Source organism: Brassica rapa, unplaced genomic scaffold, assembly GCF_000309985.2.
Source record: "Brassica rapa cultivar Chiifu-401-42 unplaced genomic scaffold, CAAS_Brap_v3.01 Scaffold0443, whole genome shotgun sequence".
Taxonomy (NCBI): Eukaryota; Viridiplantae; Streptophyta; class Magnoliopsida; order Brassicales; family Brassicaceae; genus Brassica; species Brassica rapa.
The window spans coordinates 28,116-44,551 of NW_022610385.1; the positions used below are offsets into that span (position 1 = coordinate 28,116).

The following is a 16,436-nucleotide window of genomic DNA, read 5'->3' on the forward strand; positions in this document are numbered from 1 at the left end:
AAATCGGCCGCGGACAAACTTGAGTATGGAAATCAGACCGCGGACAAGCCAAGCACAATCGATAAGCGGCGACCAAGCATGCACACAGCTCGGTCGCTACGTAGCGACCGAGCGTCCGTCCCGCTCGGTCGCTACGTAGCGACCAAGCCCGAGCCAAGCTCGGTCGCTACGTAGCGACCGAGCGTCCGTCCCGCTCAGTCGCTACGTAGCGACGGAGCTCGAGCCAAGCTCGGTCGCTACGTAGCGACCGAACGTCCGTCCCGCTCGGTCGCTACGTAGCGACCGAGCGTCCGTCCCGCTCGGTCATACGTAGCGACCGAGCGTCCGTCCCGCTCGGTCGTTACGTAGCGACCGAGCGTCCGTCTCGCTGGGTCGCTATGTAGCGACCGAGCCCGAGCCAAGCTCGGTCGCTACGTAGCGATCGGGCTCGAGCCAAAGTTCGGTCGCTGCGTAGCGACCGAGCTCTTCCGAACATCGGTATGACACCAGTCCATGCATTCTCGTCAAACCTTCAAATGCTATCTCCCGAAGACCGTAGCGAGCTAAGTTTAGGTTTTCCGCTATTCTAAATCATCGATCAAACTTCGCGGATTAGAAACCGCGGAAAGTTCTTTCTTTGTCGAAAGAAATCATAGTAAACTCTTCGAGTCGGAAGACGGCCCAAAGGGACCTAAAACACGACTCGAGGCCCATCTTGCGATTTCTTAACCAAAGGCCCGTAAACCACAGCCCGGTTTACGCTTGGTCCACAAGGAAGGATAAATGTCAAGTTTCCGCGGATAAATACGGAAGTTTTGAAGATAATTGTGAAAATCGGGAAAATGGAATATCTCCATTTTTACGCTATGACGGCTTAAGGGCAGAAGAATAAAAGCGTAAACCGACCTTGGAGCTAGTATATAAGGAGTCCTAGGCGAGGAGCATGGGGGGGAGCTTTTTAGACTCGGAATTCTCTGCACTTAGAAACTTTAGGCTTTATTCTCGACAAGTTCGGTTTCTATGACTGGCACTCAATTACTAGACGAACTCGCCCAGGCAGTTCGATCTCTTGTCCAGCTCTATCAATTGAACTACGTTCGGCTTGATCCTCGAAAGGGGTACGTAGGCAGCCTTTAACAAGGTTCAGTCCGAAATCAATCAAAAACCTTTTATTTATCTTTTTCGTCTTTTGTTATCGAGCTGCGACTCAAATAGGTTTGAGCTTTTAGGCTGCTAGAACTAAGTAACTCGCTGACAGCCTTTGCGGCCAAAGCTTTTATGATCCCTTGTAATGATCGCAACGCTCTTACGCGGACTTGAAATAAAATCTACTGTTTTCTCTAAACTCGTTTGTTATCTTTTCATGATTACCGCATATATTCGATCACTTGTCGTTGGCTCTCGCAGAGATCCGGGACCTCTGGGAAATTAGGGTTTTCCTTGTTTCCTTATTTAAACGGAAATCGACAGTGCGAATTTCGGTTCCCACATAATTTAAAATTGAGGACATTCCAGTGGTCCAAGAGTTTGAAGACGTGTTTCGGGCGTTAACAGAGTTACCACCACCTCGGAGTAACCCGTTCACTATCAACTTAGAACTGAGCGCTGCACCTATCGCCAAGGCACCTTACCGCATGGCACCAGCAGAGTTAGCAGAGCTCAAGAAGCAGTTGGAGGATTTACTAGACAAAGGTTTCATCAGACCGAGTTCTTCACCTTGGGGAGCTCCGGTTTTGTTTGTGAAGAAGAAGGATGGCAGCATGAGATTGTGCATCGACTACAGAGGAATCAACAATGTCACGATCAAGGATAAGTACCCTTTACCTAGGATTGATGAATTGTTGGATCAACTAAGAGGAGCGAGTTGGTTCTCGAAGATAGATTTGACTTCGGGATATCACCAAATTATGATAGCAGAGAACGACGTAATGAAGACAGCATTCAACACTCGGTACGGCCAGTTCGAGTTTGTTGTAATGCCATTCGGGTTAACCAACGCACCAGCAGTATTCATGAGGTTGATGAATGAAGTATTTCACGACTACCTCGACAAGTTCGTGATTGTGTTCATCGACGACATACTCATCTACTCACGGAGCGAGGAGGAGCACAAGGAGCATCTGAGGATGGTACTTGAGAGACTAAGAGACCGGAAGTTGTTTGCTAAGCTCAGCAAGTGTCGATTCTGGAAGCGCGAGATTGGTTTCTTAGGTCATAGAGTTTCCAAGCAAGGAGTTTCGGTTGATCTTGAGAAGATTGAAGTCATCCAGAAGTGGCCTTGTCCAACCTCAGTAACGGAGATCAGAAGTTTCCTCGGATTGGCGAGCTATTACCAAAAATTCGTGCAAGCTTTCTCATCAATCGCGAAACCTTTAACACGATTGACGGGAAAGGAAGTCCCATTTCTTTGGGATGAGCATACGGAGAGAGCTTTCAACAAGCTCAAGGAGGCATTGACTACGGCACCAGTTCTTGCCTTACCCCAACCGGGTAAGCCATATGTTGTGTATACTGACGCATCGCGGGTAGGATTAGGGTGTGTGTTAATGCAAGAAGACAGAGTCATTGCATACACCTCAAGACAGTTGAAGAAGCACGAGGAGAACTACCCCACACATGATCTGGAGATGGCGGCCGTTGTTTTTGCATTAAAGATATGCCGCTCGTATCTTTATGGAGAGAAAGTTCAGGTATTTACGGATCACAAAAGCCTTAAATACTTGTTCACTCAGGCGGATCTGAATTTGCGACAAAGACGGTGGATGGAATTCATTGCGGACTACGACGTTCAGATTCAGTATCACCCAGGAAAAGCAAACGTGGTAGCGGATGCATTGAGTCGACGAAGAGCTGTAGTAGACTCAGAGCGAGATTTGGAGAAGTTATCAGAAGAATTCAAGAAGGTAACTTTAGCTGCACTGGAAGGAGAATCTAGTGAACCATTGGGAATGCAAGCCGTGAACCAAGCCAGTTTGATACAACGTATTCGAGGAGCGCAGCAGCAAGACGAGAACCTGAAGATCATCATGGAGCAGCTACGAGAGCAAGGAGGGCCAAATGCTTGTGGATATCATATGGCAGAAGACGGAACATTGCTACTCAACGGAAGAATCACTGTGCCAAAGGAGGGAGGATTCAAGGAGGAAATTCTCAAGTTAGGGCATCAATCACTTTTGAGTATACATCCTGGAAGCACCAAGATGTATAGAGATATGAGGAGATATTACCATTGGCCAGGAATGATGAAGTCAGTAGCAAGATGGGTAGCGCAGTGTCAAGTTTGCCAGCAAATCAAAGCCAAACACCAAGTACCAGGAGGGTTACTTCAAAGCTTACCTATTCCCGAGTGGAAGTGGGATTCAGTGTCCATGGATCTAATCACAGGATTACCAGTGGCCAGAGGAAGATCAAACAATGCAATTTGGGTTATTATGGATCGGCTGACAAAGGTAGCACATTTGTTAGCAATCAGAGACACAGAAAAGACGGAGACATTGGTGGAACTTTACATCAATCAGATTGTGAAGCTACACGGAGTACCAGCAAACATTGTCTCAGATCGAGATCCAAGATTTACAGCAGCATTCTAGAGAGCATTGCAAGGAGCGTTGGGTACAGAGTTGCACATCAGTACTGCATTTCACCCAGAAACAGACGGGCAGACGGAGAGGACCATCCGGACAATAGAGGATATGCTACGTTTGTGTATTCTTGATTGGTCAGGTACATGGGAGAACTATCTACCTTTGATAGAATTATCCTACAACAATAGTTTCCACGCCAGCATTACAATGTCACCATATGAGGCATTGTACGAAAGACCTTTTCGAACACCTCTATGTTGGACGGAAGTTGGAGAACGAAGATTATTCGGACCAGGAGTCATTGAAGAAACATTGGAGAAGCAGCAAGTCATCCGAGCAAACATGAAGAAGGCACATGATCGACAGAAGAAGTACGCGGATCAAAGAAGGCGAGAAGTAGTATTTGCAGTTGGAGATATGGTCTATCTCAAGGTATCAGCTCAGAAAGGAAAGGATCGTTTCAGCAAAGTCGGGAAGGTAGCAGTTCGTTTCATTGGTCCATACCGGATCATTGGAAAAGTAGGAGAAGTAGCTTACAGACTAGAGCTGCCAGAAGACATGAATTTACACCTTGTATTTCATGTATCTATGCTGAGAAGGCACATTCGAGATCCTGATTCTATCGAGCCTGAGAGAATCCCAGAGCTGAGGACAAATCTCACATATCCAGAAGGGCCGATACGCATCGGGGAACGACGTTTGAAGAAGCTGAAGAATAGGGAGATTCCTCAAATCCAAGTCTTTTGGGGAAGACAAAACCGCTTGGTGATAACATGGGAAGATGAAGACAGATTTCGTCAGAACTATCAAGAGTTCTTCGAAGATGAAGCGGCGACGTCATCAGCACCTTAAAATTTGGGGACGAATTCTAATGAGTGGGGGAGAATGTAATGACCCTGCTCATAAGTAGAAAAGTCAAAGACCTTGACCTTAGTCGTGGTCGAAACGAGGAACAGTCATGGTCAAAAGACAGTTTTCTGCCGGTACGAGAAAATCGATAAAAACCGAGCAAGAGGAGATCGACGTTTTGAAACCGAAGAAGAAGAAGCATTATCTAAGTAAATCAAGGAATAAGTTTTCTCATTTGAAGAAGAGGTTTAGAAGTTGTTGACATGGCGAAGAAAGTGAAGGCGCGATGACATGGCGACCACCGATTGGATTCGAAGGAGTGACGGAGCGATACGCGTGGCAAACTCTCATTGGCTGGAAGAAGACTTGGCAACCAAGTTACGAAGCTTCTAGAAGACGAGACTTGGCGACCAAGCAACGGGAAAACTTGGGGAGAAAGGTAAAAACCTTCTGGAAGCAAGGTTACTTGCCGCGGAAGTTTCTTAGTGGGACAAGTGTTTTCATTTTTCCTCATGCATGTGTGCCATTTGTCCAGCCCAGCCTCAGTCCTCCATTTCTATAAATACCAGACCCCTCCCTTTCATTTTTCTCATTCAAAACCGTGAGAGCTTACCTTAGAGAGAGAGTGGTGAGTTAGAGAGAGAAACCGAGAAAAAAGAGTGTTTTCGGGTAGTTTTTAGTTAGCGTTTTTGGGGAAATAGCTAGGGGTGCTGGATAGTCTTTGTAGCCAGTAGCCAAGGTGGGTTTCCTGTGTGTTTCTTGTGTGTGGGTTTTGTATGCAGGTTCAAGCTTGACCAACAGGTCTTAAATGGAGACACGGGGCATAGTTAATCGATTTTCTGCAGGGCCCCGGGGAAAGTGTGTGCTGCTTGCATACATGTTGTGTGATTGATTGTTTGTTTGTTTAGTTGTCACTCGCTTAGTTATTAGTTTTAGTCTAGACTTAGGTGCATCGAGGTTTGAGGTTAAGCTCCCTCATGCTAAGTAGTGTTTGTGTGTGTGTTTGTCTAGACTAGGGCGAGTGATTGTTATGCTTTGAGTCTAGATATGCGTGGGGGTTAGAGGTGGAGCTCCCTCACGCTTGTTGCTTGTTTGTGTGGCATCTAGACTAAAGAATGGGCCATCTCGGGGTTAGATTAGGGAAAGCCTAATTCTCCGAAGGTGTTCGAGACCATGGAGTTAGATTGGGCGATACCCAATTCTCTAGTGGTGGAGTGACCTACTCTCCATGGCTTGTCACTTGAAGTGGATCGCGCCCATGGACAAGCACTGCATGACGATGCGGCCCGGGTTAGATTGGGAGAAGCCTAATTCCCGGAGATGATGTTTTCCGACCATGTGACTGTTGTGTTTGTGATCGGGAGTGTTCAGTATGGAGATGTGTTAGGGCTCCTAGGTGTTGGGATCCCAGGATGTGTGTCATCCGAATTTTTGTTTGTGTAGATCAAGTCTAGGATCGAGTCTAGCTTTCTTTTTGTGTAGTTAGGCCTCGGTGGTGAGACCATTTGTTTGTTTAGTAATTGCTTGTTTGCTTGCTTGTTTGTTTGTTGCTTCTGCTGTGTTGTTTACTAACCAATTGTTGATTGTGTTTGGGGCATGGGCTGAAGGGGGTCGTTGTTGTTTATTTTTTTGAGAACTCACTGAGTAATTCCGATTACTCATCCCCTCTTCTACTATGCAGGTAACCCGTAGGTAGGAAGCTTAGGGCGCAGCAGAACAGGAAGCGGCCGGTGTAGATTGGAAGTGGCATAAGCATAAGCGGACTATCTTTTGGAATTACTTTCTTTTCATTTTGGCACTAGGCCGCGAGCTCAAACTCTGATATTTTGTATTGTAATGTTTTGTAAAACGCTTTCTACCTATTATTAATAAAATGATGTTTATATTCGTAGTTGTGTGTTAAATGATACTAGACCTTGTCCGGGTCGGCACAACTCGATGATTGTGGTACGGGTTGTGAAGCCTTAGGCCATGACATCGAGGTCATATCAAACTGGAATGGATTGGTCGAGAGTCTTGACTTGTTCTTGATTCTTGGTCGAACCGGTACGGTGAGCTATACTTGTGGCGCTCCCGGGACGTACCGGGTTAGTCCGGCCTGGTACGGTCCGGGGGTGTTACAGGCGGCCTTCATGAGATTGATGAATGAAGTCTTCCACAATTATCTTGACAAGTTCGTGATAATCTTCATCGATGACATTTTAATATATTCCAAGACAGAGGTAGAGCACAAAGCACACTTGAAGCTAGTGTTGGAACGGTTAAGAAACCAGATGTATGCAAAGTTCAGTAAGTGTTCTTTTTGGAAAAGAGAGATCGGATTCTTAGGGCACCGAGCGTCTGCAGAAGGAGTTTCTGTAGATTCGGAAAAGGTGAAAGCCATCGAGGAATGGCAAAGGCCATCAACGGTAACCGAGGTAAGGAGTTTCCTCGGGTTAGCCGGGTATTATCGAAAGTTTGTCAAGGAATTTTCTTCAATCGCTAAGCCCTTAACGAAGTTCACTGGGAAAGGAGTTCCGTTCATCTGGGGAAAAGAAACTGTGGAAGTATTTCAGACTGAAGAAAGCTTTGACCACAACACCGGTATTGGCATTACCTGAACATGGTAAACCTTACACTGTGTACGCAGATGCTTCTAGGGTTGGGTTGGGTTGTGTGTTGATGCAGGAAGGCAAAGTAATTGCTTATGCATCAAGGCAACTCAGGAAACATGAAGAGAACTACCCAACACACGATTTAGAAATGGCGGCTGTGGTGTTTGCGTTAAGGATTTGGAGATCCTACTTATATGGAGAAGTCGTGGAAGTATTCACAGATCATAAGAGTCTCAAGTACTTGTTCACACAGCCTGATCTGAACCTCCGACAAAGGCGATGGATGGAGTTTGTGGCGGATTATGACTTGAAGATTCAATATCATCCAGGCAAAGCTAATGTTGTCGCAGATGCACTAAGTCGTAGAAAGTTGGCGTCCGATGTTGGAAAGGAAGTGGAAGCGTTATCAAATGAACTCAAGTTGATGACATTACGAGCAATTGAAGGGGAACCAAGTGAGTCCTTAGGCACGCGTGCCGTAAACCAAGCAGGTTTACTCACACGGATCAGAAAAAAGCAAGAATGTGATGAAAAGCTAAAGATAATCATCGAGGAAGTCAAGAATCATGAAGGTACAAACCCAAGTGGCTATCATGTGGCGGCAGATGGTACACTTTTACTTAATGGGAGGATATCAGTACCGTAGGGAGAAGGGCTACGAAATGAGATTTTGAAGTCGGCGCATCACTCGTTACTCAGTATCCATCCCGGGAGTACGAAAATGTATCGAGATATCCGAAGGTATTATGATTGGCCAGGAATGAAGAAGTCAGTGGCGCAATGGGTGGCTCAATGTCAAACTTGTCAACAAGTCAAAGTCGAGCATCAGATTCCAGGAGGATTATTACAAAGCTTACCAGTACCTCAGTCGAAATGGGATTCCATATCCATGGACTTCATCACTGGGTTACCGCCGGCTAGAGGAAGATCAAATAATGCAATATGGGTGATTGTCGACAGACTGACAAAAGTGGCGCACTTGTTACCTATGAAGGAAACCGATAAGGTAGAAGTATTGGCAGAGATGTACGTGGATCAGATTGTGAAGTTGCTTGGTGTGCCAACAGATATAGTCTCTGATCGAGATCCTAGATTACCCTCAAATTTTTGAAAGGCTTTACAAAAAGCAGTGGGAACGAAGTTGTTTATAAGCACCGCGTATCATCCCGAGACGGACGGCCAAACCGAAAGAACCATTCGAACCATAGAGGATATGATGCGAATGTGTATATTGGATTGGGCGGGAAGCTGGGAAAAGCATTTACCATTAATCGAGTTCTCCTACAACAACAACTTTCATTCTAGCATAGGTATGGCACCATATGAGGCGCTTTATGGGAGGCCATGCAAAACACCTTTATGTTGGACCGAAGTTGGAGAAAGAAGAGAGTCTGGACCCGAAATTGTAGAAGAGACGATGAAATAGTTGGAGATCATTCAAACCAATATGAAGAAAGCGCAGGGTAGACAAAAGAAGTACGCCGATCAATCAAGGCGAGAAGTGGTGTTCAGTATTGGTGATTGGGTTTATCTGAAAGTGTCAGCTCAGAAAGGAAAAGATCGATTCGGGAAAGTCAGGAAACTTGCGGTAAGATTCATTGGGCCTTACCAGACTGAAGAACAAATCGGAGATGTTGCTTACCGTCTCAACCTGCCCGAAGAGATGCAGATACATCCGGTATTTCATGTATAAATGCTGCGGAAACATGTTCATGATCCCAACGCTATTGAGACAGAGCAAATCGAAAGCCTGCAAACAAACCTCACTTATCCAGCGGGACCGATCCGAATAGGTGAACGTCGAATACGAAAACTAAAAAACCGAGAGATTCCTCAAGTCCAAGTCTTTTGGGGTAAGCGAAACCGTGTAATTGTGACCTGGGAGGATGAGTCAAGATTCAAAGTGTCGCATCCAGAGTTCTCTCATGAAGATGTAGTGATGGAAGAAGGGGAATCATCAAAACCCTAGAGAATTCGGGGACGAATTCTTATAAGGGGAGGAGGATGTAATACCCCGTCAAAAAAAAAAAGAGGGTTTGGGATAGTATCGACGGGAAGTGGAGTCATCTACAGTTTAATGATATGGTGCAATGTCATTAAATGTAAGTCAATAGCTTAATTGGATAATTAAGCCACTTTTCAAAGAATAGTGACCAATGAGTATGGAGTTTTGGTCACCAAATTTGGGGTAATTAATCATGCTTAAAAGAAATGAAGAGAAAGAAATATTTTTATATTTCTTATGGTTTTGAGGCATTTAACGTGTCTTAAAGGAAGGAGGAGTTAGTCATATACAACTTTTCTTTGTCATCACACGTGGACATCTTGCAGAGGAGGAAACTGAAAGTGATGACTACGTGGGAAAATAATATGACAAGGAGATGACTAATTAAACTTGGGAATGAGGTGTTAGAAGAAGACAAATTGAAGAGAGTATGGGTTCACATGGAAAAAGAAGAGAAGGACAAGGTCAAGGTGACTTGGCCATCAAAGAGAGAAGGTGGGGCACCTGTCACAACTCTATTCAGACTGGTTTTACTATAAAAGGAAGGTGGACCTTTGCCATTTTCACCCAACATCAACGTGACCAAGAGAGAGAAGGAAGCAAAGAAGAGGAGAGAAGAGAAATAAAAGAAAACGAAGAAAAGAAATAGAAAAATAAATAATATAATTTAAGGAGCTGCTTAGAGAGGCAAGACGTGTTACAAGATTGCGGGATCAACGGTACGAAATCAAAACGAAGATTTGGAGGGAATAAAAAGGGTTTGGTCAGCTTCCGGAATCAGAAAGTCAAGCCACATCGGTTAATCACTGTGAGTCACGGTTAATTGTTTGTTAACAAATTTTTAATGCAGGTTCCTAACATCGGAGACGGCTTCCGAGCTAGGATAGCCGGACCGGTCTAGGTGTCAGTTTGTGGATCCGAGGGTTGAGACGATGTCTGGGCTAAGTGGATAGCAAGACTACTCTAAGCACCCGGATTATTGTGATATGTTGTTATAGTGTGTACCTCGTGTTGGTACTGTTGTGTGAGAACCTCGTGGTGGTTCTAGTATTAGGTTGCAGGTCGTTGCTTCCTCAAATGGTACCACTAAGCCGGTCGTGGTCCGGAAAGTGGTGGGGTCGGTTTAACTTGGCTTGATCACCAAGGCCGAGTGTCACACGTGGATGTGACAGCCCCCGGCGAGTCCGATAGAGGACAGGGGCATGGCGATTCCGATTGAGGACCGTGACCAGGCGATTCCCGAGCGCCTACGCCTGTGTGGTGTAATAGTGAAGGGATTGCCAGTGTCCCTTATGTGGAGGAAGAATGATTCTGTTGGGCCCTAGGAGTATATATATGGTTGATTGATGCGACACTCATAAGAGTGTTTTGATTTATTATGGTTTAATAGTTTATTGCTTAAATCGGTCATGCTTTATTATCTTGATTATTGATTGTTGAACTACCCGTCTTGCTTGTGTTTGGGGATTGGGGTTTAGAATGACAGGTAGTTGTATATGCTAGATAGGGAACCCTGGCTCACTGAGTGAAACTAGTTCACTCACTCCTCACATCCTTTTGCAGGTGACCAATAGAAAGGACCGTAGTACTCGCGGAACTGTAGGAGCTGGTGTAGATTGAACATCTTTTGCTAAAGACTCGTTTTCAAGATATATGAATGTATGTTTTACTTTCGACTGCGTCCATGGACCCTATGTATATAATTTTGGGCTTGCGAACTTTATGTTTTATATAAATGGAATAAAGTATGTTTTATATTCGTTATGTGTTGAATCTGATATTAGGTTAGTCCAACCTAACACAACTCTATGACTCGGTACGGGTTGCAAAGCCTTAGGCCGAAGATTAGAGGAAACGAGTTTTGAATGGATATTCTGGGTTACAGAATTATGTTTTGCGACTTGGAAAGTCTATTCTCAACCCGTCGTGACACTTCTGGACTTGGCAGAGGAAGGTCGTTCGGGCATGTTCTTGTTTGATTGTTGCCCGGCTGACTGATCGATGTCTAAAACAGTTCGGGGGTGTTACATCCGTTTTCGTCCTGTGTTAGAATAATAATGTTTACCATTTTTGACAACATGGTATCGATCGTCGTACGCGGTGTAGTATCGATCGTTGTCTAACGATTGGGATCGATCGACGATGGTGGTCTTGTGTCGGTCAACGGCTGGTTGTGCGTATTGATCGCCGACGATGTTCATGCGTCGAGCGATGTTGAACGTCGACCTCTACGGATGGTGCGTTCCAAGTAAGCAGGATCGTCTGAGAGCAGCAAGTCTTTCTCCTTGTTGCTTCTGGTACCGCTGGGCATGCACCTGAAAAGACAAGAAAAAGATAATTAGAAAGGAGGTAGAGAAAAGAATAAGAATCAATAAAACTAAATCTAATGGTGATCAAAGCTCCCCGGCAACTGCGCCAAATTTGATACCACTCAAATTACCCTAAGGAGTGTTACTCTCATCAAAAGAGGTTCAGATGTAGTACTTAGGGATCGAAGCCACAAGGAGCTAGGGAACAATTAAATCTGGTGTTTATTAATTCTAAGAGTTTGTAAATGTTTAAATGAAATAGCAATAGTAACAAGCGAAGTAACTAGTAAATGTAACTTGGTTGGAAATGATATTAGATGCAGGGCCACTATACAGGTGTTGGAGATTATAATACCTATAGGTGCCTATTTGTTGCATGCATGATATATTAGAGCTCAATCGCTTAACTCAGTGATCAGCTGTCGCATGTTTCACTGGTTAACAAGCTAGATCTCGTGTCTCAACGGTTAGTATGTCGACAACGAAAGAGTGTCGATCGATGGTCCTATTGGGACGTCGACCGATACACCTTTGCCAACGTCGATCGATAGTCAGTTGAGGACATCGATCGACGGGTTCTAGTCAGGCCTATGCGCGAGTATGATATGCCCTACTAAGATACTAAATTGGCGGTTCGCCCTCTCTAGCAGTCCTAATATGATAGATAGATGTCAGGATGGGATAACAAGGGTGCTTGAATATGCAATCCTATGATCAAGTTCTAGTTAGCAAGGCTAAAACAAGCAATGAATATAAATCAATCATGAATATCACAACAAGGCAGATCTATAGTTTGGGGCTAATCCCACAAACCTATCTGAACCCTGGATCTAATAATTGAACTACTCAGACATAGCAAAGCAATTCATAACAATGAAGAAATAGAAACTCATAGTATAGATGAAAATAAATGATAACAAGGAGTTCCAATCACAAGTGATCTTCTCTCCCAAAACTCTCTCTTCTCTCAAAGTAAAACTTGTAACAAAAAAGGTCTCTCTGCCGTCAAAACACTTAGGTAGTATATAATCTACTAGGTTAAAAACTCGTCAGGGCATTTTCGTAATTTGGCTTGGCCTTGGGTTTTAAGTCTGCTGAATCCAAAATGTCGCGTGTCTGATGTCTCGACATCGATCGATGGTACTTGTGTACATCGATCGATATTTATCTTCATCTGTCGAGGCATCTCCTGGTGTCGATCGATAGCACTGGTGCGCATCGATCGATTGTTCTTCCTCTCGTCGACCTCTACGTGGTCAGCTCGGTTGAAATGTCCTTTAAGCTCCAAAATGCTCAAAACTCATAGCTTTACTCTGAAATGCACCTGAACCTGAAAACATACCTAGAAGAGTAGAAAACATAAATATATATATAGTAAAACACCTATATACCATGGATGAAAATGGGTCAAATCCAAGGTATATGACCTTGCAACCGATCAGACCTTGCGACACAACACTCCGGTTAAACTAACCGTCTGTCCGTTCAACTATGCAGCCGCGGACTGTCCACTTGGTTCGGCCTAAGCCTTGAACCAATGGCACCATTTGGAACTCACACCCTTTGGAAACTAGTACCCTTTGGACACACGTGCCTCTTGGCAACTCATGACCCTTGGCAACTCGCACCCATTCAGATGTTCCAACCGTTTGACCTAACCGTCCGTATGGACTGTCTGGTCCGTGCGTGTGTCCGGCCTATGGCCAAAGGACCACGCCTTAACCTACACAAGTCATGTACCATTGTGACTGTTCAGGGAAGGGTTGCAACCGTTCAGAACAGAACAGAGCCGCCCCTAGCCAATCGGATCACCTCACTGACCCTATCTGACTGAACCACGGGGTTGGAGTCCTTCTCCAGACCTCTCTATATGCCTTGGGTATCCATAACCCCACGGCCTTCTCTCTCCTAAACCGTTCTCCTTGCCGGAGATACTAAACCACCACAACCTACCCTTTGCCGGCCGATCTTTCTCTCTCTCTCTTTCTTTCTATTTGGCTTCTGCCTTTTGTTTCTAACGAAAACTGAATGCCTAGAATTGACAGAGAGGGCCTATATTTATAGAGAATGGGCGGCCAGGACTAGACACACGAACAGGTACAACTTGCTAGGCGAATGGGCATGACTTGACTGAAAGGTTGCAACCTTGGCCACTTGCACCCCATCGCCCATAACTGCCCCTTATTGGGTCGGTCCTGTGCCCAAAGAGAAACCCAGGCCTTCTGGACATAGCCCACGGACTTTCCCAAAGACCCATCAGTCCCTAGCCCACATGGCCGGCAAACCAGCCCGCCACCGGCCCCGACCCGGTCCAACTGCCCGAGGCCCGAACACTCTGTCGAGCTGAGTTGAGCTGGATCTCAGCTGACCCAGGTGAGTGAGCTAGTAGTCCAGCTGGTTGAGCTGACTTAACTTGGAATGAGCTAGGCTGAGCTTGACCGAGCTACGTCTAGCTTGATCGAGCTTCCCGTAAGCATCGCCCAGCTTCCGTATAGCTTGTCCTAGCTGACTTCTTTCTCTTATAAGGATAAGTCTCAGTATCCTGACGTCCTTAACCTTCTATCTTGGCCATGGAACGATTGCCTTCAGGTCCTAAGATCGGCTGGTCCGTTTCCTCGAACCATGGCCGTCCCGACGGTCCTTATCCAGGATCGCAAATGTTACAAGTCTCCCCCACTTGAAATGGATTCGTCCTCGAATCCGGTGGTGATTATATCTTGTCCCAAGACAAAATATTCCAACCGACTTATTCTAGTCTTGATCAGGGAATAGAACAAGCTTGATTCAGATCCACCAATTGACCACTTCGATGATCAAATTCCTTTGACCATCGTTGTACAGGTCTCCCCACTTGATAAGTATTTAACCACAAAAATCCTATCAAGTGGTCCTTTCTGGTTTCGCTGATGGCACCCTTACTTGTCTACTTCGACCACAGTCAAGAGTCCATCAAGCATCAATTCAAGTGATACTTGTAAATCCATCCAAAGACATTCTTTGTGTCACTGACCGAACTCTCCAGGTTGCGGTCCTAGTATCCAACAAGTCTGTGTCTTTCTTTTGAATATCGTCTTCTTTAGACTTTATTCTTTCGCTGATCGTAGTCCAAGACTAGATCATAACTAGTCCCTAGGAACATGCTGCATACTCGAGCCTTAGTAGATTTGGCCAATCCCCACACCACTTGATGTACCAGTCAAGTCCTCACAAACTTGTTCCAATCTTTAGGCAGCTCGTCCTACAACGAGTCCTAACAGATTGTTATGGTTCTTTTGTCCTTCATAGACAATAAGGTTCATGACCTCAGCCACAACGTACTGGATCATCCCCTTAACCAGCCACAACCTTTTCAGGCTTGGCCACATTGCGATCTTAGTCCCTCCAGACTAAAACGCCTCAGACTTGACTTCTGTCCTTCACTAGACTTTGTCATAATTCGATCCTGGTCCATTTACGGACGTGATCGTATTCCGGTCCTGGTCCACTCAGGGACTCGACCGTTTCACCCCGACCATAGGTCCATCTCCGAATAGGTCGTGGCCTGATCCTCGTCTATTACTGGACTTGATCATTCTCAACCGTAGGTCAAACTCCGACTTGGTTGTACTGCGACCATGGTCCTCTCTTGGACATGGTCAACTTCGGCTCTGCCATCTCGGCCGGAGCCAAAGAAACGGACTCTAGGACAGCTCCGCTGCCCCTGGTTCCAGTTCAATCAGAAAGGGATCAGACCTATCAGGGGGACACCCTGTAGCACCTGAAACACATCCTGGAACTCGGACACCAACGAATCCTCGCATGGGTCTAACAGAAAACCAGAACTGTCAGGCTCTGTAGTTGTAATTGTAGCCAAGAATGACTGACAACCCTGTTCCAGCATCCGAATCACTCGAACTGCTGAAACCACTACTTTCTCTTGAGCCTGACACAGACCTTGGTACTCTACCGGGTGAAGTCCATTCTCCAATTGCACACGACCCTTATGGCAATCGAGAGTGGCTCGGTACTTTCCCAACCAATCCGTTTCTAAGATCACTTCTTGATTCTTTAGGTGGACACATACCAGATTCACAGGGAAGACCTTTCCCTGGATCTGTACTGGGATATTCGACATGAGACCTAGTGAGTTCATGGCTTGCCCACCGGCTGCCCTCACTATCCCAAAATTATCACGAGCATCCAGACAGAACATACTCTTTCCGACCAGTCCCGGACTCACAAAACATATGTGTAGCCCCTGCGTCGGAAAGTACGTGGGTTTTTACCCCACCGACCATGAGTGTTCCTATCAGAGACCCCTAGACCACATTCTAGGTTCCAGACCAAGCATTACTACTTGAATGTAAGAAGATAAATTTAGAGATTGCCAGAGATCAAATCAAAAGATCCGGAAGCTCCGTCGTCTCGTGACAGTTTATACCTCGGTGTTGTGGTTGGTTTGCCTTGGGACGCCTTGCCTGTGTCTCCATGTCCCTTCCCCTGACTTCCTTGCAGCTTGGGACACTCCGATTGGAAATGTCCTTGCTGGCCACAATGGAAACAAGTCATCTGGCCGCTTCTACCAGACGGGTTCGGTCGAGGACAGTTCTGAACCCCATGGTCCATGCTGCCACAACGAACACAAGCCCCCTTGGACTTTCAGCACTCACCAGGGTGGTTTCGTCCACATTTGGAACACGCAGGTCGGCCACCAGAGGTCTTGCCTCCGTCCACCCGGTCCCATTTTCTCTTTTTATCATTAGTCTTGCCCGATGGGCCAGACGGTGTCTTAGCCTTAAGCTTAGCTTCTTCAGCCAAGTTAGACTCCAACAAAGCCACCCGTTCCACTTCCAGTGGGTACCTAGATGAGTAGGATTTTGGTTTGATCACACATTTGGAAAATGTCCCAAACCATTCTCTTAAGCGTCTTACTATTGCGAATGCTCATACCATTCACAACAGCAACTATAATATACCTCAATGCCCATCATACTAAGATACTTAACATCATGTTCTTCCAATGATTGGAACGAACACCCTGAGTTTCCTCGTTCTTTCTTTGGACGGATTCAGATTGGAATTGATTCATTCCATCTGACTCGATCAATGGAAACCTACCTTGACTTATACCGAGTCC

The 16,436-nt window shown here is 45.6% G+C and overlaps 1 protein-coding gene across 1 annotated transcript; it reads left to right on the top strand.

The window, feature by feature from the left end:
* Positions 1 to 3,770: 3,770 nt before the first annotated feature.
* LOC117130394 lies at positions 3,771 to 4,415 on the top strand. The gene has a single exon (XM_033283274.1). It carries the CDS (start codon positions 3,771 to 3,773, stop codon positions 4,413 to 4,415), a length of 645 nt encoding a protein of 214 aa, XP_033139165.1.
* The last annotated feature ends 12,021 nt before the right edge of the window (positions 4,416 to 16,436 follow it).